Source organism: Hippopotamus amphibius, chromosome 7, assembly GCF_030028045.1.
Source record: "Hippopotamus amphibius kiboko isolate mHipAmp2 chromosome 7, mHipAmp2.hap2, whole genome shotgun sequence".
In the NCBI taxonomy this organism is placed as follows: Eukaryota; Metazoa; Chordata; class Mammalia; order Artiodactyla; family Hippopotamidae; genus Hippopotamus; species Hippopotamus amphibius.
The window spans coordinates 72,052,287-72,074,239 of record NC_080192.1 but is presented as its reverse complement, the minus strand read 5'-3'; the positions used below and the strand labels follow the sequence as shown (position 1 = coordinate 72,074,239).

Below are 21,953 nucleotides of genomic sequence, written 5' to 3'. Positions count from 1 at the left end.
TCCACTCTTGCTTCATGCTTCAGTCCCAAGCTCCTTCTCTTCCATACACTCCTCCATACCTTTGTTTATGCTCTCCCCTCTGCCAGGAATTGCTCTCTGCCTTTATTCTCCATGTAATTCCAACTGCTTCTTTGAGATTTGGTGCAGGCATCACCTCCTCTGGGATATATCTCCCAATTTAACCCCCTCAACACAGGCTGGTTCCCTGTGTTCCCATAGCAACTTGTGCTACCTTCTACCACAGCCCTTTCCATACATAGTACATCAAAATTATTGTTAGAGGTCTGTCTCTCCCCTCCCTCCCCCACCAGCCTGTGATTGCTGAAAGATGAATGACAGTCTTCCCAGGCTCATCTGCATGAGCACAAGTGTGCATTCACCGGAACTTCTATGCCTGGCCCCACTGTGTTCCTGGCACACCGGATTTACACCCAAAGTCAATGTCCAGGGGTCTTACATCAGAGCCCAGGTTCCAGGGGCAGGTTGGGAGAAGGGCATCTCAGCAGAGAATGGCGGTTGGGGGGTGCTGCTGGGGGTGGGGGGGGGAGGAGCTTCCAATACATCATTTCCCCTATTCTCTGAGGGACATCAGAGCCAGAGGAATTGGGGCTAGTCCAATATAGGAGTCCACACTTTTAACGCCAACCAAACCACCACTGCAACAGCTAAACTGGGAGTGCCAACCACTTGCTGGGCCAGTAGTGAACACTCATTTTTACTTTCTTTCTGTCATTGGACTTTTCACAGCACTTTACAGACAAGGAAGTACGGGACCCATGGAAACATTCTGGGACTCAGATCATCTCACGGTGTATGATGCAAAGACCCCTGGACCTGGAGGCAGGCAGACCTGCTGGTCACCCTGTCTCTGCTACTTATAGCTGCATATCTTGTACTCACACTTTGGATGATCTGTCTTTATTGGAAAAGTGGAAATATAATACTTTCCTAGTAAAGTTGTCATGGGAACTAAACCTTCCCTTGTGGAAAGAGCTCAGCCTGGAGTTTGGTGTATACTTGACAGGAAATGTGAGTTCCTTGCCCTTCACCAGCACCAAGTGTGTATCAACTTCCTGGGCTGATTCTTCCCTCAAAGGCTAATTCTCTCAAAGCAGGAAGTGCAAAGGCTGGGTGCCACTTCCACCTACCCACTCACCCCTGGTTTTAGATGCCCCCAAGAGAAAGTTCCCCGCTTCTTGGGGGAGGCTTAGCTACTCACCACCCTTCCCTCTCCTCCCAGGACCCCCTGGAAGATCACCTGAGTGGGCAGAAGCCACAGAAGAAAGGCTGAGGTCTGATGCCAGGGCGCCTCGTGCTGATGGTAGGAGTCAAAGACAAGTTAGCAAATGCAATGCCATTAGCCTAGGACTTAAATTCATTGGCTTAGGGGTGATTTCATTCTTAACCTCTGCAGTTTCCAAAGGACAATCTGTAAAACACTCACAAAGAAACACATTAATGCTCTTAAGGAGGTTCTGTGTCCAATAATTTGGGGAGATTCCGGATTGAATACTGTTAAATCTGGTTCCTTGTAGTGGGACTTCTCAGAGCCATTTATTCAAAATATTTTGTGAGGAATCACAAAAGATTTTGCCAATGGTGACCTAGCTAGACCCCCTCCAGTCCGAAAAGGGGATCCCCTTTCTGAGTTTGGGTTTGGAGCTCTCAATAAGCCTTTCAACAAGAAGGATCTCAAGCCTGGTTTTTCCTTTTGTGGAGTAGGGAGTTTAGTAGCTGCAAACCAGTTGACTGGAGAAGCAGTTAAAGTTTTTTTTTTTATCTGAGCGTATGTATGAAAATTGTATCTACTCATGATAGGACTGGGGTCCTGAATCACAATTTGTCCCTTTCCACTACTTTCCATAATTGTCCCTGTCCACTTAACGTGCTAGGGAAAGCCCTGGAGCCCAGTTCTTTGGCAAATTGGATGGAGGAAGAACCATTTCCATAGATAGCACTGAACACATTTCCTGTTTGGCAACAACCATCTGACTCCCATGATGGATTTGCAGATGTCGCTTACACTCTGGGTCTGGGTGGGATTCATGCTCATCTTCATGGGCCTCATGGTCAGTTTTCATGTCTGAGCTGCCACCCAAACAACACACTGTTCAAGCTGAGAATTAACTCAATGGGAGAATTGGAAGGAAGGTGAGACCTGTAAAGATCAGGGGATAGTTATTATGAAATCTCCCTACTCTAGGAAACCTCACCTAGTACCCTAATGCCTACAGGACCTTGCCTTGTCTCTACCTGGGAATGTTGCTTTAATGTCGCAGGACCAGATCATTTCAATTCATAATAGAATTCTCTTTAGATTGTAGCCCTCTGAGGCAATTTGGTGGTTTGCCTATCAAATGACAATCTATTTTTGGCCACTTGCCATATTTTGTTTCCCATGTGGAAGGATTCCCAGGAATCACTGGGCGCAGGGGTCTTGCTAAAGGGCAGATTCTGATTCAGTAGGTTTGCTGGGTCCTGAGTTTCTACGAGTCCAACAAGTTCTCAGGGGACACCGCTGGTTTGCACACCACGCTTTGGGTACCAAGGCTCTAAGAAGCTCAACTGCTAGTGCCTTGGAGCAGAGCAGGCTTACAATCATGCCTCTAGTGTGGGTGCGGGGGGCACAACCTCAGTTCTCTTTCAGATGTGTACAGCACTTTGTAGCGTAAAAGCCTTTTGCGTGCATGACTCGGCAGATCCTTACCATGAAACTTCGAAGGACATTGGATGAGTATTTTTAGTCTCTTTTTACAGATGAAGAAACAAGTTGAGAGACGTCCCCAAGGTCATAGAGCCATGGAGCTCAAATCCAGGCCTCTGGTGCAGTTCCATCATGTGTCATTCCCTTTTGGACAGAGCACCAGGTGGGAGGTCACCAGACAGGAGTGCTCATCTCAGCCCCACCACCAACTTTCAGGGTGACACAGTAAGTTGTGTAAGATTTCTGGGCCCCCAAAGACATGGTACACAGAAGGGCTTCAGTGATATCTCAGAAAGCACCAGGATTTTGTGATTCTGTGTGGCTGGAGGAGCTTCCCAGACTTTAAAGAGCACAGGAATGACCTGGAGACCTTGTTAAAATGCGGTCTGATTCAGTAGGTGTTTAATGGGGCCCAGGGCTGCACTTCTGACAAAGTTCATAGGTGATACCAAATGCTGTAAATCCACGGACCATGTACTTAACCCTGGTTGTGTTTTGGGGTCACCTGAGGAGCTTTAAAAATGATAGATCTGGGTCCCACTCCCCAGTGGCTGACTCAGTTGGTATCGGGTGGGGCCAGGCTTTGGTATTTTTCGAAAGCTTCCCAGTGATTTTAATGTGCAGCCGGGCTGGACAATCACTGTGCTATATGGTTGCGGTCCTAACCGGAAACAGTCTGCACCATCAGGTGATACAGCTTCCTAATAATACCTGAGCTCCCCTCCTGGATTTTCTGCTAAGAGATGAGTCTAATGTTTTAAGGACTTTTATTGAGATATAATTGACATCCAATAACCTGCATATATTTAAAGTATACAATTTGATATCTTTCTTATTAGTAATGTATATATGACAATCCCCATCTCCCAGTTCATCCCACCCCAAATCAGGGATCACGTGACCAACACTAGTGAGGGCATCTGCCTGGTAGACTTCTGTCATACCCTAAAAGGAAAATAACTTTGTAACAACAAACCTGACTTTTTTTTTTACCTACTATCACTTCTTTGTTCCAGCGTTCTTCTGCCTATAAAAATCTTTTGTTTTGTACATGTCCCTGGAGCTCCTTTCTATCTGCCAGACTGGATGCAGCCTAGTTTGAATGGACTTTTGCTCAAATAAACTCTCGAAAGTGTTAATAAGCCTCCGTTTATCTTTTAACATATTAAAGAGTTGATGACAAAGTATTTTTCCCCACAACTGCGTATGATTTGTGAATCTAATAACTCTCTAGTTTTAATTAAAATGTTCTGCACACTGTTGCCCAGAAAATACATAGCACATGAAAATTAAATGTTTCATTTTAAGGAGACCATAGGCCCTTATGACTTTACACCTTCAAATTTCCTTTTCTTTTCTTCTCTTTCCGTTTCTTTCTTGTTATCTATATTTTAAAAAATATTTCAAAATAAGTTTCATTGAAAAAATTTTAAAACATTAAGCATGCAGCAAGAAAATAAGAGGTACTACCATATAATTTCATGTATTCAATAACTAAAAATGTGAATCTTTCACAAAATGAATGCTTCAGTCCCATAAAAACTGTTAAAAAAAACTCTGCTTTTACAGGTACAAAGCTCCACTTTAATCAATTAACTAAATTTGCTTGTGTTCAACTACTAATTTATCACTGTGAAATACCATCAGCAATCAGATTTGGGCAGATTAATATTAAAAGTCAACAGTAAATATACATGTGTGTGTGAACTAGGTTGCAAGGTAAAATGTATTTCAAGCTGTGGTTTGCATTAAAAAAAAAAGTTTGAAAAGTGCATTTCTCAGTTTGGACAATGGTGCTGCCTGCAGGCCCAGTGCTGAGCTCAGAGCTCCGGCAGCCCCAGGCCCGGGGTGTGGTCTCTGGAGGTGTCTTCGACGTCCTTATGTGTCACCACGTCCTCTGCTGGTCCGAGAAGGCACAGCTCTGACAGTAGCTCTGCCAGGGTCCCTGGAAGCCCTGAAGGTGTTTTAGGGCGACCACAAGGACGGTCTTTGGATTTGCTGGCAGTCAGGCCCTCTCTGTAGCGGAATCCAGGAGGGGGCAGTTGCTGAGGATGCTCTTTAAGGGGTTTGTGCTGGACCAAACCTTTGCATTCCTGAAGCTAAAGTGAGCGAGGAGGGGGGTTCATGGAGTGTCTTGGGATCTCACTGTAGAGTCTGGATTTGCTGGGTAGACAGGGCGGAGAGTTTTACTCAGGGGAGTGGTGTGATCGGGTCTGTATTTTAGAAGGATTTCTTGGCCAGAGTGAGTGGGCAGCCTGCAGCAGGGGTGCCATGAGGTGGGTGGGCAGTTATGGGCTGGGTCAGAAATCCCAGTGGTAAGTGGTATCCCTGAGCCTCAGGTGGGTGTGCCCCGTATCTCTACCTGTTCCATGCCTGTGAAACTGACCCCGTGGACTGCTTCAGTGGTCTCTTGTCCTCTGTCTCCTGGTTGGGCTCAGGCAATGGGAGATCAGAGGGAGGGGGAATAGTTTGGTTAGTGCACGACCACCTCCTTCACCTCCCCACTCCTGGGTCAGGTCATGCCAGGTACCCTTGACCTTTTTCCTCTGGAAGGCTTAGTGGATTCCAGCTGTCAGCAGCTTAACCATCATCTGTTACTTCCTCCAGACCTGCCTGCACTTTTGTAAATACCTCTTTGATTGCATTCTCTCCAGTTGCATCTTTTGAGTGTAACCTCTTTCCCTTGCTAGGATTTGACCTGTGCTAGTATTTGAACTTTACTGTCCAGGTAATAGGGAGTCACTGAAGATTTTAGAGAGGACAGTGGCAAGAGCAGACGTATGTTCTGGAGAAATCTGACCAAAGTGAGCAGGACAGCTTGAATCAGCGAGAGTTTTGAGCAACAAACAATGAACAGACAGCACTGGGAACCCAGGTGATGAACTGAGACCCCCGAGGCCTGCAGTGTTGGGTCAGAGAATGGGAGAGGGAAATCAGGTCATTAGATGAACATGTGAGTTGCACGTATTACTAGATAATTCATTCAAAAAAGTTGGAAATGTAATGTTTCAGGGTTGTAAAATGAGTGTGTTGAAAATGTCACCCCAAAATGTTCTGCTTTGCCCTCTCAGCCCCTGGTCCTTCCACACGGGCTGGGTAAGTGGCTGCCCCTTCATGAGGCTGTACCTGGGCCTTTCTCTCAACACAGTTGCATCCTTAGACTATCATACGAAGTGACGTAAGTCAGACAGAGAGAGACAAATATATCACTCATATGTGGAATCTAATTTTTAAAAAATGATATAAATGAACTTATTTACAAAACAGAAACAGACTCACAGATTTTGAAAACAAACTTATGGTTACCAAAAGGGAAACATAGAGGGGTGGGATAAATTAGGAGCTTGGGATTAACATACACACACTACTATATATAAAATAGATAACAGAACAAGGACCTACTGTATAGCACAGGCAACTCTGTTTAATATTCTGTGAACACTGATATGGGAAAAGAATCTGAAAAAGAATGAATACATGTATATGTGTAACTAAATCACTTTGCGGTACACCTGAAACTAACACAATATTGTAAATCAACTACACTCCAATTACAAAAAATACAATGCAAACCACACATGTGAGCCCTGTATGGAATTTCAAATTTACTAGTAACCATATTAACAAAAGTGAAAAGAAATAGGTGAAACTCAAAATGTACAAAGATTGCTGATAACTCAATAATATGAAAACAAACACCTGAATTAAAAATGAGCAACACATCTGAACAGACAACTCACCAAAGAAGATATACAGATGACATATGAACATGTGAAAAGATGCGCCATGTCATATGTCATTAGAGAATTGCAAATTGAAACAAGGAGATACCATCACACACGTATTAGAATGGCCAAAACTGGGAACACTGACAACACCAAATGCTGGCGAGGGTGGGGAGCAACAGGAACTTTCAACCATTGCTGATGAGAAGGCAAAATGGTACAGTCACTTTGGAAGACATTTTGGCATTTTGTGTTTCTTTTGTTTGTTTGTTTACAAAGCTAAACACAGTCTGACCATATCATGCAGCAATTGCACTCCACACAAAATCTTGCACATGAAAATTTATAGTAGCTTTATTTATCACTGCTAAAACCCTGAAGCAATCAAGATGTCTTTCAATAGGGTAATGGACATAAAAACTGTGGTATATCCATACAAAGGAATATTATTCAGCCATAAAAAGAAATGAGCTATCAAGCTGTAAAAAGAGGAAACTTAAATGCATACTGCAAAATAAAGGAAGCTAGTCTGAAAGGCTATGTATACTGCATGATTCCAACTATATGACGTTTCGGAATATGGCAAAACTATAGAGACAGTAAAAAGATCAGAGGTGTCAGGGGTTAGGAGAGGGAGAAGGGATGAATAGGTGGAGCACAGGGGATTTTGGGAGGCAGTGAAACTGTCATTTATGATATGGTAGTGGCAGATATGTGACATTATGTGTTTGTCAAAACTCAGAATTGTGAAGCACAGAGTAAAGCCTAATGTAAATTATGTACTTTAGTTAACAATAATGTCTCAGTATTATACATGGTTATATATGTAATATTGGTTCATCAACTATAACCAGTGTAGCAATAATGCAAGATCTCAGTGATGGGGAAACTCTGTAGGCTGTGTGTGTAAGGGGGTGGTCGGAGGGAGTGGTATATGAGAACTCCCAGTACTTCCTCCCCTGTTTTCCTATAAACCTGAAACTGCTCTAAATGAAAGTCTATTAATTAAGGGAAACGGAAATATATGAAAGTAATTTAAAAATATATATTCTTTAGCTCAGTGAGCCATATTATTTCACTATAATAGCTGATTTGGTAGAAACCTTGTATCTTCTGGCCTTCTTTAAAAGCAAGTGTTCTTTTTTTTAAAATTGAAGTATAGTTGATTTATAATGTCGTGTTAGTTTCAGTTGTATAGCAAAGTGAATCAGTTATATATACATACACACACATTCTTTTCAAATTCTTTTCCTTATAGGTTATTACAAGATATTGAATATAGTTCATGTGCTATACAGTGTGTCCTTGTTATTTATTTTATATATAGTAGTATGTATCTGTTAATCACAAAGTCCTAATTTATCCCTCCCCTCCTTCCCGTTTGGTAACCATAAGTTTGTTTTCAATGTCTGTGAGTCTGTTTCTTTTAAAGCAAATGTTCTTGAACTTTAAATACTTCCTTTCTTGCCTTTAGACTTGCATGAATCATCTCCATGTCATTGGCACATTGTTGCTGTGAAGGAGGCTGGAAGGCCATTATGGTCTCCAATTTTAGAAGGAATAAAGGTTTGTGTGATCTTGGAGACCTAAAGTCTGATGTTAGGCTCTCCAACAAGCATGGCTCTGAGGAAACGAGATCTGAGGAATTGGACGCCAAGAGTGCCCCCTGGCCATTTAGGATCCTCTTGTCACTGAATAAACAGGTAGAGAGGAGTCACCTCACTGGTTGGGATGACTGAGCCTGATTACTTGGGAAAACTGGGTTGCAGCTACTCAGTGAGGGAAAACAGGACTATGTCTGTAATCTAAGGGCTTTCCTGGAGCAGGTCTCGTTACATGTCTTATTGCTTCCTTGCCCAGTAGCTTTAGTCAATGGAAAACTGCAGCACACAATAAAGAATACCAAGAACTCTGATTCCACAGAAATGAAGGCTTGATTCATCCTCACGGAGAAGGAGAGCATCAGTTAAGGGAGAGGGTAAGGGGAGCATAGAATGAGAGGTGGAAGAAGGCGGCATGGTTTCCAAATTAGACCCGGCGAGTAGCTACAGATTCAAGGAGTGTATCAATTGACTGCTTAACTTTTTCTTCCCCACGCCTGCCTTTTCCTCTAACCACCTTATATGAATAACACTGAGAATGGCTTAAAAAAGAGTTTTCATTGGGGGTATGACCACATTGACCTAGCCTGTGATGATTCAGAAGCTGATTTTTTTTTATACTTCGCTTGGGATAGGGAATACAGATTTCTCATCCCTGGAGGAAGAACGTGAACCAGAGGGACAGAAGGCTTGGATGATGCTGGATGACTTCTCAAGAGCCACTGGAAAGAAATTGGGTGGTTGGAAGAGGTGAGGTCAGGGTATTTACTCCCTGGTTCCTCCCTTCTGGAGTCACCCAGTCTGACTTTTTAAATTGAAGACAATGTTGTCTTAATTTCAGGTGTACAGAAAAGTGATTCAGTTTTACATGTATATTCTTTTTCAGATTCTTTTCCATTATAGGTTATTACAAAATATTCAATACAGTTCCCTGTGTATACAGTGGGACCTTTTTGTTTATCTATTTTATATATAGTAGTTCGTATCTGCTAATCCCAAATTTATCCCTCTCCTCCTTCCCCTTTGGTAACCATAAGTTTGTTTTCTGTGTCTTTGGGTCTGTTTTGTGAATAAGTTCATTTGTATCATTTTTTTTAGATTTTACATATAAGTGAGATCATATGATATTTCGCTTTCTCTAGTTTACTGCACTTAGTATGATAATCTCTAGGTCCATCCATGTTGCTGCAAATTTGCCTGATTTTTCTTTTTTCTTTTTTTCTTTTTTTTTATTTTTTTGGGGGTACACCAGGTTCAATCATCTGTTTCCATACACACATCCCCGACCTGATTTTTCTTGATGAAGGTCATAACTCCTATGAACTGGCCTTCTCCACAAAGCTCTCTCTGGGTTCTGGTAATCATTTCCTCCTCTTGTCCCTTTAAGCCTGTGGATGGTAAGGGGTGTATCCTACTGTTAACAGCCCTGGGGTTCTGCACTATGCCTTGGAATTTCCCTATACTCTGCCCATATCTTTGTAAATAGCTTCTTCATTACATTTACCTGAAATTGCCAAATTTGAATGTGTCCTGTGTTGCTTGTTAGGACCTGATTGACACAGGATGGCTCCCAAGTTGACCCAAACATTCTTGAAAGACTTTGATGTGGGAAAGACATTCTTTTTCTTGCAGGATATAAATGACTGAGCATGCAATTCAGATCATCACAGGGAATTATCTTCCAGCCTTGAAGGATATGCCCCTAAGTTATGAAAGTCTGTTCACAGAGAATTAAAAAAAAAAATGCCGATCCTTACTGATGTCATAGAACTATCAGGTCAGCAACTCTGATCTTACAGTATTCCTGGGCTTACAATTATGTGCTCTAGTAAGTATTTTTTATTGTTTTCATAGACAGTTTGAATTGGATTTTTCTAGCTTTTGAAGGTGAAAGTAACTTAACCAATAGATTATCATAAGTTGAATAAATGGGTCAAAGGGTTCATAACTTTTAGAGTTCTGGGAAATTGCTTTCCAAAAAGCCCATCCTGATTCATACATGCATCCAGCCAGTGAGTGAATCTGTTTCTTCACACCATTGTTTCTTCACACCATTGTCTATAATATATTTAATTTGTGCCTTCCTGATGGGTGGAAACTGAATCTCATTATTGCTTTCATTGGCATCTTGCTAATTACTAGTATGGTTAACTATAATTACTTCCACTTACTGGATATTTACATTTCCTTCTCAGTGAAATGCTTTTCACATCCATCACCCATTTTTCCTATAGAATTATTTGCATTTTTTCTTATTGAATAGTAGGATCTATTTAAAAACTTTGGGTATTAATTATCAACTAGTTAGATGCGTTGCAAATGTTTTCTCCCAGGTACCTTATCTTTTAACTTTCTCCCATGGTGTGTTTTGTCTAAGTTTGCCACAAATGCTAATAATTTGATGACGATCAACTTACCATCTTTTCTTTCATGGCTTTTCCATTTTGTATGATGTGGATCACTGGGCAGAGGCTACAAGTGCTCCAGCATTTGGCTCTTTGGGAATTTCAAACCTTAGGCATTTAACCTATAACCTTTCCTTAAATGTTGTACCACAAGCCATCCAATTAAGGTTTTACTGTTTGCTTTTTATTTTTTGGCTGCACGTAAGTGTACAACTTCAATAGCTGTTTTCAATTTAGAGAAATACCCCTTTATATTGGTCCTGTGCAGTTGGTTCTTTTGTCTTAGTGCTTTTAATGCTTCTCCTTATTTCTACCACTCTGGTGAGTAGTTTGGAGGTTATTTTTGTTCATTTGTCCTTCATTTTCACAAGAGAGAGAGGAAGCTGTTAAATAGCATCTTGGCCCAACTCCTAAAACCTGGGTTTTCATGGAGAAACTAGCTTCGGGAAGATGTGATGGCTCAGTCCACAGTGATGCAAGTCTTAAGTCAATGGATTGGGGCTGCTTGGAGGAGCAGAGGTTTGGGCAAGTTCAACCACATCATCCCACCCATGTTGGGTAAAGTGTGTACTGCAGAGGGTGCCCTGGGAATTTCCTTGGCATTTTCCCAAATTGACTAGAGCACCAAAGGCCCCATGCTATTCTTTGTGGTTCGTGATACACATCATGTTGTCGCATTTGTTGAACCACAATGAGTGCCCATTTTTTTTTTGCCAGCAGCAATGCCCAGCCCAGACTGCCAGCCCTGCTTGAATGTAGCCTATGATAGCACCTAAGCTACAGTGGTTTTTGTCTTCTTATGAGCCCCAGCGGTGCTGGTGAGGACTGTAGCAGAGAGCCCTGGATTAAGCCTAGTTCTATTGATACTATTAATTTGATTCTGTGTATTTGCCAACTGTGGGGGCCAGATAACCTCTACTGCTTCATGCTTTGTTACTTGTGTTTGTCAACTTGGTTACATGAATAAGTCATTGTGGAGACTGTGCATCTATGAACAGATCTAGAGATTCCACTGGCCGAGAACGATCAAGCTCTCTTACCCTAGCTGGTTTCCATTGATGTTCCCTCAATTTATGAAGATTATGGACACGCTAAGTGAGCAGACTGGTGGGACTTGTTACCAAGCAAGCGTGGATGATGATATCTTAGAACTTGAAAATTAGAATCTGGATTTAGTGATCTCTTCAAATTACTTGCATGTCTAGGAACTTTGGCTTTATGAGTACTTACTTGAATTCAATTCAAGGCACACTTAACAGTGCATAGTTTTCATTGTTCTAAGCTGACAATAAAACATTAATAGAAAGAATCTGGCAAACTCGGTTATGTTTATATAACAGAACCACATTCTTTACTTTTTATAACCAGCATGAATATTGACAGTCCTCTCAAATATAGCTAAGGGATCACGTAATCATTCATTCTGCTCTAAGACAAAAGTTCTGACCCATTTCTTGAGTAGATGGGCTCTCTGCTCTTCAGTTATCCACCCCAGTGGCTCAGTTCTCACTTCTAACCATCATCACTCCTACTCCTTCTCATTTCTCTGATACTCATTCACACTGAAGTTGAAACTGGGGATTTCAGAATGGATGCTGATGACTGATTTCTCTGAATGTTGAGAAGCCAGGGAAAGGTCAAGATCAAGAGGGATAAGAGGTTGAAGCTAAAGAAGACACATGTCACCATTATACATAGGTTTTTGCAATCTTTATCTGGGCATAGAAAATCCAAGCTATAACCCAAAGCTTTTTCTTCCTTCTTCCTTCCTTCCTTCCTTCCTTCCTTCCTTCCTTCCTTCCTTCCTCCCTTCCTTCCTTCCTTTATTGCTGCGTGGCTTGTGGGATCTTAATTCCCCAACCAGGGATTGAACTTGGGCCCTCGGCACTGAGAGTGTGAAGTTCTAAGCACCGGACCACCACCAGGAAATCACTGAGAGCATGGAGTCCTAACCACTTCATGCCCCCTTTTTTACCAAAAGCTTTAAAAAATGTATATTGTATTATTTTATTTTACATAGCTACAGTATGTTGTCAAAACCTGGAAATTGACACTGATTTTGTACTATTAACTGAAATACAAGCCTTATTCAGAATTCCCCAGTTTTACATGTATTCTCCAATTAAATAATTTACCAACTCAGGTGAAAAGTAGCAAAACTATTAATAGTAGATCTTTTTTTTTTATTTTATTTTTATTATTATTTTTTATTATTATTTTTATTTTTTATTAATAGTAGATCTTAGTGTCAGCTTCTTTATTTCTCCCCCAGGCCCATCCATTCTGAAAAAGGTCAAAATCTGAGAGTAGTCAAAACTTGCTCAGGACTGAAAGGAAAAACCAGCCCTGCCATTAATTAGACTGGGAGGACAGACAAATAAAGCCTGCTGAAGAAATGAAGAGAAAGCACTGTCTCTCCCAGGGTCACAGAGCAGTTGTAAAATGCCATAATGACCTCTGTCTTCTTTAAGTCACTATTACTTTCTTGCATGTGATGGCACCAACCTGCTCCCAAAGGCTTTTGAATCAATGGAAATACAGCTCTCTGTGTTGTGTCCCTTGGGTCCTCTGAGCATCTCCGGGGCTGACCCGTCATCTCCACTTTTGTGGTCCATGCAGCCAGCAGACTACACTCTCTTTTCCAAGGTCTGAGCATCAGTTTGGCAGAGGAATCCCTCCTGAGGTCTAAGCATCAGTCCTACAAGTTTCCTCCTTTGAGCTCCTAGATTCTTTTGTTTCCTCTTGATTTCTTCCCACATTGGGTGCTATCTGGGATACCTCAGCAACTCCTTTTTGCTCTTAAGCCTTCTGACATATGTGTTCCCAGTTTCTTGTGTTCAGTTCCCTTTGTTTGTATTTTCATGTGTGGGTTCTGCTTTCCAGAATGGATCCTGATTGAAACAGAGACCTAAGGAATTTGGGGTCTTTTCAATGCTGTTTTGTGGTCAGCATCCCAAGAAAGGGGATATGTTGACTGATGTATAATGGAGAAACTCTTTAGCTGGGTGGAGGGGACTCAAGAGGTGACACTGGCTGAGCTTGGTTTTGAACAGAATTCATTATCCCACTCTAGACACCAAATGAGATGGGATGGAGGCCTCAACAGGAAAGGACCATGTCCCTCTAAGGCCAAAAAGGAGATGGGGGTGAAATGTATGAGAGGTTGAGCAAGGAGACTCTTTTCAGGGTTGGGAAGAGGGGCTCATGGAGATGCTTGCCTAGAAGGTTCTATCTTATTCTTAGTACTTTTTCCCCCACGTGAATATGAAGCTGTAGGTGCATCTAGTCTGCCTTCTGAAATTCACTTCAGTCAAGTTAATGTGTCTCAGAAAATGTGTGTGTGAGTGTAACAAACATATATAAATATAACTTACCATTTATATAGACCCTAAAAATGTCCTGCATTACTAGAACAAAGAGTGAGGGATAGGTTGGCATCTGGGACTCTGTTTTTGGAGAAATCACTACCTACCTCATTAGTCCTTAGGCTGGTCTGGAGTCTACTATATTTTAGGGCAGCAGGGACCAAGATTATCTCAGTTAAGGGTGTGTTGCTCAGTGCCTGTGGCTCCCAAGAGGATGGAGGTGCATCTCTGTGAGTCTGAATGAATGGGGGGAGGGTCTTGTAGCCTAACCCTCCATTAGCTTAACCCTCCATTCAGGGGTGGCCTGAGGTGGAATGGTTGGGTGGCCAGGAATGCCAGATGGCTCATGCCTGAGCCTACTGCTCATTTTGCCATCACAGCACTTTTTAAGTGGGACTGCAGTGATCAAAGTTCCTGGCCCCAGGTGATGCGTTCCCTTCACTTAGAGCCTGCATGTCCAGTCCTAGCTCCCGAGTGACACAGCAGGAGAACTGGGGTGGGAAAGTCCCTCAGTCCTCCCTTCCTGAGTAACCCAGGTCTATCAGTAACCCTGTTGGTGGGACTTGGTTTGGTACTTATTTCTTGGGAGCCCAGACAGGTCATCTTCATGCTGATGCTATGATTTCTTCATCTGAGCCTCACGGGACCTTCAGGCAGGAGGATCTGGCTTTCCTCTTTCCTGTCATAAGATGGTCATGCCCCAATGAGGAAGCTGGCACCTCCCTATGCTCTCCAGATAAATCTTGGCGGCTCTGTCAGAGCCCACCACTGCTCTCGGGAGCCGCTGGAGCTGCGATTCAGTCCTCTGCACTTTTGATAAAGGTTCTTGCCAGCGGATAGCTGAAAGGTCCCTTGACTCTTATACATCCATCTTTTCTGTGCTTTAGGCCTCAGTGAGGGGTGGAGCCATGCCAGGCTGGGTCTGTGTATTGTCCTGTGTGGGGTAGCTGCTTCTTACAGGGGTCTGCTAGGATCCTGGAAGAGTTGCCTTAGCTTGGTTCCCTCTCTTCTTCCCAGGTGGATGAATTTGGTAGGGAGGGTTGCTAGGAGGAAGAGACACAGACATCAGGGAGCTCTGGGGTACTGAAGGTGGAAAGTCATGCCTGGCCTTGGAACCGCTAGGGGGACACAGACCCTGGCTGGATCAATGGGAGCAATGGGAGGAAGAAAATTCTGCTTGATAGCCCCTCCTTAAGTTTGCCCTGAGGTTTTGTCCCAGGAGGTGGCCTAGATCTTCTGATGAGGGTTTGGTATCAGACCAGGCTTCCCAGCTTCCTGCCCAGAATCAGGATCTTAAGAACCAGTGTCCTTGGAGGGTCTTGAAATGTCTCTTGAGGCTCACATCTCCTATCACTGTCCCCACAGGTGCTGAGACAACCCCGCTATGGCAGGCATTCCAAAAGACCACGGAAAGGAGCATACGGAAGGTGATGTTGGGATGGGGTCTGGAGACCGGGAATGCTCATGCCTGTCTCTTCTGGACACCCCAGCCTTCTCTGCATCTCCCTGTGTATGGATCTTACCACCCAATGCTGTCCATCTCCCACTGGACCGAGAGGATGAGGACCATTTCTTATTCACTGCTCCAGCTCCAGACCCGGCCTTGAGCCAAGCACGAAGTGGCTCTCAAAGAGAGTAGCTGGGCCTTGACACATGTGTACTTATGGGAATGGGGCTTTACCCTCTTAGACCACTTACAGCCCTTGTCCTCCTCAGCAGACCCACAGTTTTACTAGAAAGAAAGGCTGGGCTGCTGGGTTATGTGAGAACTGCCGTTTTTGATGTGTAAACCCTGAGCCATCCTTCCCGAAAGGCTGAGGTAGATGTTCTTTCTATTAGCATCTGGTAAAGCAAACTTAATCATGTTTCTTTATTATTCTTTTCTGTATAAATAGCAGCGGAAATACCTCGGCCAATAGAAGTCTCTGACTTGAGTCAGCAGGTGTGGACCCTTCAGGGTCAGACCCTGGTGGCAGTTCCCCGGAGCGAAAATGTGGCTCCAGGTAGGTGAGAGGTCATTGTGTGGTTGATCCTTGGAGGCAGCCCCCTCACATCAGTGCAGCTGGGATGCTGGTACCCAGACTTTGGTTAAAAGTGTGGCTTTATAACAGGGCCCATTTGGAGGGGGAAGAATTCCACATCTGCTTGGGAAAGGGGTGTCTGGGACCAGGGCAAAGAGAGCAGAGAGAGTGGAGCGGCATTCTGGGGAGCAGGAGAGCTGCTTTCAGTGACCCGAAGGCCTGGCCTAGGGAAGAGGAGTGGCTTGTTCTGCCTGACTTCTGGTGTCCTAAGAGGGCTAATTGGTTGGATAGCACAGGAAGGCGGATTTCAACATCACATTAGGCAACACTTGCCAATGAACAGAGCTCTCCAAGGATCAGAGGGGCTGCTTGGGGTTGGAATGTCTCACCTCCAGGTGTTCAAGTAGAGGTGTGAAATCCCTAGGGTGGGGTCTGCCTCCTGCTTCACTCTTTGTGTTTGCTGCATTTCCTAGGGCAGTGATTGCTGCTTCATGTTAGTAAAAGAATGAATGAATGAGTGAATGGATATGGGGCTGGCCATTCTGTGGGTCTGGGGTGGTAGGGATCATACTCTTAAGGTCTCTTCCAGCCTTGCCTGGAAGATCCTGGTCTTTTCTGACTTCAAAAGGGCACTGACACCATATCCCCTCTTATCTAACAGTCACGGTCACTGTTATCGCATGCAAGTATTCAGACTCTTTTGAGAAAGGCAAAGGGAATCCTGTTTATTTGGGAATCCAGAATCCAGAAATGTGTCTGTGTTGTGAGGACATCGGAGGACAGCACAAATTGCAGCTGAAGGTGAGTGACATGAAAAATGACGTAGAAAAAACCCAGTTTCTTTTCTAAGAAGTTGATTTGTTAGGAAGTCTAATATTATAATTAAAAAAGAAATATCCTTCTGTTCTTAAGCACACTTATCCCTCACTTCTTTAGAGTAATGTGGATGCAATAGACTTCAAGTTGACTTATTTTGCCCCTCACTTGTTCAGGACTCATCTGTATTGAGACATTCTCAGCCATTGTTTCTTCAGTTCTGCCTCCTCTCTCCTTTTCAAACTCTTATTCATCTGTTATTGGAACTTTGAGATCTCACTTCCATATCTCACCTAATTCTTCATACTTTCTGTCCTTTTTCTGTTCCATGTTGCATTCTGGGAGAGGTTGTTAGTTCAGTATTCCAGGTCATGATTACCTTTTAATTCTCACCCCGTCTGCTGAATTATCCTTCACCTGTAGTTTCTGAAAATTCAATCTTTACTATGTTAATTCTCAAGCTTTCTAGCTGGTTTTGTGTTTTTCTTCTTTATAACTGCCTGTTGGTAAAAGCTTGTTTCTGAAACTTCAGTTTGCTGCAATTCAACTTAATTCAACCCAATATACTCCATGTCAGCAAATGTGTGTGTTCTTACTGGCCTCCAGCACTGTTGAGGGCACTTGCAGTGACTCAGTGCACAGGATGTGAAAGAGCCCTGCCCTCCTGGGCCTTGCATTCTAGAGGGAGAAGAGAAATGGTCCACAGGAAGTATCATCATGGATGAATCTGTGACATGTGAAAGGGTGTTGTGTTCCCTGGGAAAGAATGATTAGAGTTGGGTAAAGAGGCTGGCAGTGCCAGGAACAGCTGGAGTCTGGCTGCATGGTAAAGAGTACAGCAGGCATCATTGCAGAGGTGAGATTTTAGCAGACAGGAGAGGAGGCAAAGGAGGGAGCCAGCAGAGTGTCCAGTGAGGGCAAGTTCAAGGACCAGGAGTGAGCTGGGGAGGAGGTGGAGTTCAGAGAAAGGCAGATGGTGAAAGACCTTGGCCACCTTCAGAAGGACTTTAACCTTTCAATGAATTAATTCAGTCAATTCAAATTGTTAAAATGTGTTGAATAAAAGAGTGACATGAATGTATGTATTTTTTAAAGAATATTTATTTAGTTAGTTAATTATTGGCTGTGTCGGGGTTTATTTGCGTTAAGTGGGATTGTCCATTGTGGCCTGTGGGCTTTCGGGTTACAATGCACCCGCTTCTCTCTAGTGGTGGCTGGTGGGCTCCAGAGTGCCTGGGCTCAGTAGTTGCTGTGCGTGGGCTCTTTAATTTGGCGCAAAGGCTCAGCAGTTGCGAAGCTTGGCCTTAGTTGCCCCCCGGGGCACGTGAGATCTTATTTCCTTGACAAGGAATAGAACAGGCATCCCCGTGCATTGCAAGACACTGGACCACCACAGATTATTTTGGCTGCTACTTGAGAGCCGAGTGTGAAGGGCAAGGGGGAAAGTCCCATCAGAGGCTTTGAGGCGATCCTGTATGATCTGACGGATATGGGGTTAGCATGGAGGTAGGAAGAAAAAGGTCAGATTCTGGAAATATTTTGAATTGAGTCAATGGGCTTTGCTGACAGAGTGAATGTGGAGTGTGATTAAGAAGATGAGGACTGCACAGTACATTTTCAGCTCTGTAGGCAAAAGCTGCATGATGTCAACCCTGCAGTCTTTGTTAAAGACTGAATTCTGTGATAATCCCAAGAAAATCACTCAAGACATTTAAGCTGGAAGGTAACATGATCTTATTTATTCAATTATTTCAGTTCACAGTTCACTCAATTGCTTTGTGGAGAATGGGTGGTAGGGATGGAGCAGGTGTGGGGGAGGGAGTGAGAAGTGGTTCATTTCAGGAAAGATTTTGGAAATAGGGTTCATAGGCCTTGCTGCTGGGTTGGATGTTGAGGGATCAAAGAAAGCAGTATCAAGGATGACACCTAGGTTTTTGGCTGCCCAAAACATTGGATAGACTATCTGGACGCTATTGACTGAATAAAGGAATCTTTTGGGAGAAGGCCTGCTACTCAGGGTGGAATGTGGCTGAATTATGGTCCATTCCTGTGTGTCTTTGGAGATCCTGGACATAATGTAATTTACCTAGAAATACTTATCTTACCTAAATATAATGATATGTGAATATGTGAATATATACATCTACAAATATGCCTCTATTTATAATGTAGAAAATCTTCTCTGTTTGTTCTTTATACTTTGTTTCATTTGAGTGCAAGTCCTTTGATTTGTTAGACCCTCTTGTGCCTTTTTCATGGCTTTGACCTTTCTCATATATTTCGCAGTTAATTGGAAACCCATATGCCCCCACCGTGGTTGTCCTTTGCCAGAGCAGTTGCAGAAGGGGGGGTCTCCGGGATGCAGCTTTGGTGAGGGAGGACCCTGGCTTCCTGCTGCAATTTTGCATCCGCTTCCTTTACCTGGGAAGGGGTGGGGGGTCCCCGCAGCCTGTAGTGTGAGGAGAGTTCCGGTTTCTCATTCAACGTTGGCGGCTTGTTCATTAACCTGTGCCTGTGTCACTCCATGCCATCTCTGGACTTGAGGGCTGGGGCCAGGAAGGTAAGATTTCATGTGGGCCCTCTCTGCAGTTCTTTTGGAATGTGTTTTTCTAGGCTCGCTCTAATAGATGGAGAGAGTTGCTCAAACATTGGAACATTTGTTGGTTGTGTACAAGAAACTTGGTACTACTCAAGCAGCCTGTGCTTCTTCTGGCATTTTCTGTTCTGTTTCAGGACCAGAAGATAATGGATCTGTACAACAAAGCTGAGCCGGTGAAGCCCTTCCTTTTCTACCACAGCCAGACAGGCAGTACCTCCAGCTTTGAGTCTGTGGTCTTTCCCGGCTGCTTCATTGCCTCTTCCGAGAGAGGCCAGCCCCTCGTTCTCACTTCGGAGCTGGGGAAAACTTACATTACTGTCTTCCATATAGTTTTCAAGGATTTAACTGAGCCTAGAGGTGGCAGCTTGGTCTTATAATTTCGAGTCCTCAGCGTGTTTTCATCTGTATTATCTCAGCATCATTGTACATCGATGCTGTTCTCATATTATTTTATGAATGGAGAAAAAGCAATGACTTCGTGGCAATCAAGGAATAGAATGTGGACTCAAAAGCAGAATCTGGATTCTCCTTTCAAGCTGATACTGTCCATCCCTCCAGCCATCTGTGCAAGGACATCAGGACCCAAAAAACAGCAGGAGTCTCTCCTGGGTGTGGTTATGAAGAAGCCTCAGAACTCATGAATCTTACCCAAGATCCTGGGACTAGCACAGAGCTGGTCTTTGTTTTTGTTTTGCTTTGTTTCCTTTGCTAATGCGATTACATTTCCTGTAATCTCTATACGTTTCTAGTATATTGCAAGGAGTGTAATACATCCCTTTAACGGTTAGGAACTTGTAAAGAAAACCAGTTCTTAATTACATAACTTTGTCTAATTGTAATCTGTTACCATGAAACCAAATACAGGGACTCCCGTGGTGGCTCAGTGGCTAAGAATCCACCTGCCAACACAGGGGACATGAATTCAAAACCTGGTCCGGGAAGATCCAACATGCCACAGAGCAACTTAAGCCCTTGTGCCACAACTACTGAGCCTGCACTCTAAAGCCTGTGATCCACAACTACTGAAGTCTGTGTGCCTAGAGCCCAAGCTCCGCAACAAGAGAAGACACTGCAGTGAGAAGCCCATGTACCATAACGAAGGCTCACTGCAGCCAAAAATAAATAGATAAATAAATAAAATAAAATAAAACCAAATATAAACTCCATGTATTTATACAATAAGAAAGCTGAAACAGATATAAAATGAAGTAGGAAACAAGTAGCAACCTGAAATTAGCAAGAGAAATCGAATGAGGACACCGCAGTGGGTGAGCCTGTCCTTGGAGTTTAGCTGAGGGAGGAGGGCCCTTATCAATGCTGACAGAGTGGTGGGAGGGAGAGTGCATGTAAAAGGGCACCCCGATTTGACTACTTTCTGTGTAGTCTCATAGCCTTGCTTTCTTTTCCTTTTAGACATTCTCCCTGCCTTTAAAAATATGCAGTAAATGTGCCTTTGGAACAGAGAGCCTAAGTTTCCCACCAGCCGTGCTTCGCATGATACATTCTGATGAAATGAAATAACTGACTGTGGGTATAATTGTGGAACATTGTAGGTCAGATCTAATTCTCTATCCCATAGATTTCTTATTTTGACTCTGATACCACAAAGGCAGAAAATTATGTTTGCTTAAATACAGTCAACGAAATAGCACTGGTAGCTTAAATGTTTTAAAAAAACTTTTGGACACCTAGACCACATACTCTACTAGGTACGTTAGTTAGCAGTCAGTAAGCATCGCTTCAATGCAGTGTTTCTTGATTCTTAACAGTTTTCTTCTTTAATGAAATATATATTTAGCATGCAGTTTATAAAAGTCAACATTAAAGTGAGGACTAAGCTAATTAGTTCTGGAATATCACATAGAAGAATTAGTAATTGGATATTTAGTACTACATTCACTGCTAATACATGGTGACAGGTTGTTACACCTGCCAGTTCACATTGTTACATTATCGATTGCTCTATCTGACAATTGGGATCTGATGACACATTTGCTCGTAACATCATTGTGGTTCTGAGTGCTATGGCATCTGCATCGTACCAGGCTGTGTGATGATTCAGGTTTCCCATCTCCTTTCTCTAAGGTGAAATCTTTGTTCCTGCAGGCGCTATGATGCCCTGGATTGTTACTTGGCTTATATAGGAACTCACGTAAAGCTGTAATATTCATCCTGGTGCCATGTGGCTGGGCTCAGCGGTAAGGTGGTCATTCTGATCATCCAGAAGAGATTCTGATAAGTTATTTAGAGTGTAATCAAAATGAAAACATAAAGACTTCCCTGGTGGTCCATTGGTTAAGATTCGGCGCTTTCACTGCTGTGGGCCCCGATTTGACCCCTGGTTGTGGAAGTAAGATTCCGCATGCCACATGGGATGGCCAAAAAACAAACAATCAATCAAACAAACAAAGAAGCAAGTCAACAGCAATCAAAAATGAAGACATAATAATCTCATAGCTTGTGGACCCCTGGTTTACCCATCACATGTGAGAAATGCCATACACCAGGGACCCCCAACACCTGTACTATAGACTGTTACCAATCTGAGGCCTGTAACGAACTGCACACACAGCAGGAGGTGAGTGGTGGGCGAGTGAGGGAAGCTTTATCTGCCGCACGCTATCACTAGCATTACCGCCTCAACCATCTCCCCCATTGCTCACTCATATTACCGCTTGAACCATCATTCACCCCCCTCGCCCTGTGGAAAAATTGTT

General features: G+C 43.3%; 1 protein-coding gene across 3 annotated transcripts; it reads left to right on the top strand.

Annotated features, from left to right (window-relative positions):
- The first annotated feature begins 8,304 nt into the window (after window positions 1-8,304).
- On the top strand, window positions 8,305-21,451 carry LOC130857465 (interleukin-36 gamma-like). Of its 3 annotated transcripts, XM_057743153.1 has the most exons (6): window positions 8,305-8,407; window positions 8,666-8,780; window positions 15,166-15,227; window positions 15,696-15,803; window positions 16,483-16,622; window positions 19,371-20,325. In XM_057743153.1, exons 3-6 carry the CDS (start codon window positions 15,185-15,187, stop codon window positions 19,611-19,613), a joined length of 534 nt encoding a protein of 177 aa, XP_057599136.1. In that variant the 5' UTR covers window positions 8,305-8,407; window positions 8,666-8,780; window positions 15,166-15,184; the 3' UTR covers window positions 19,614-20,325. The 3 variants fall into 3 exon arrangements, with proteins under 3 accessions (XP_057599136.1, XP_057599137.1, XP_057599135.1); XM_057743154.1 differs by lacking the exons at window positions 8,305-8,407; window positions 8,666-8,780; window positions 19,371-20,325 and adding exons at window positions 14,576-14,647; window positions 21,343-21,451; XM_057743152.1 differs by lacking the exons at window positions 8,305-8,407; window positions 8,666-8,780 and adding an exon at window positions 14,576-14,647.
- The last annotated feature ends 502 nt before the right edge of the window (window positions 21,452-21,953 follow it).

Excerpts from the sequence above, each read along its gene's own strand:
- LOC130857465 (XM_057743153.1), top strand. The coding sequence starts at position 15,185 with ATGGCAGGCATTCCAAAAGACCACGGAAAGGAGCATACGGAAG. Across the intron at positions 15,228-15,695 it reads CGGAAAGGAGCATACGGAAG|CAGCGGAAATACCTCGGCCA; the intron begins GTGATGTTGGGA and ends CTGTATAAATAG. Across the intron at positions 15,804-16,482 it reads GAGCGAAAATGTGGCTCCAG|TCACGGTCACTGTTATCGCA; the intron begins GTAGGTGAGAGG and ends CTTATCTAACAG.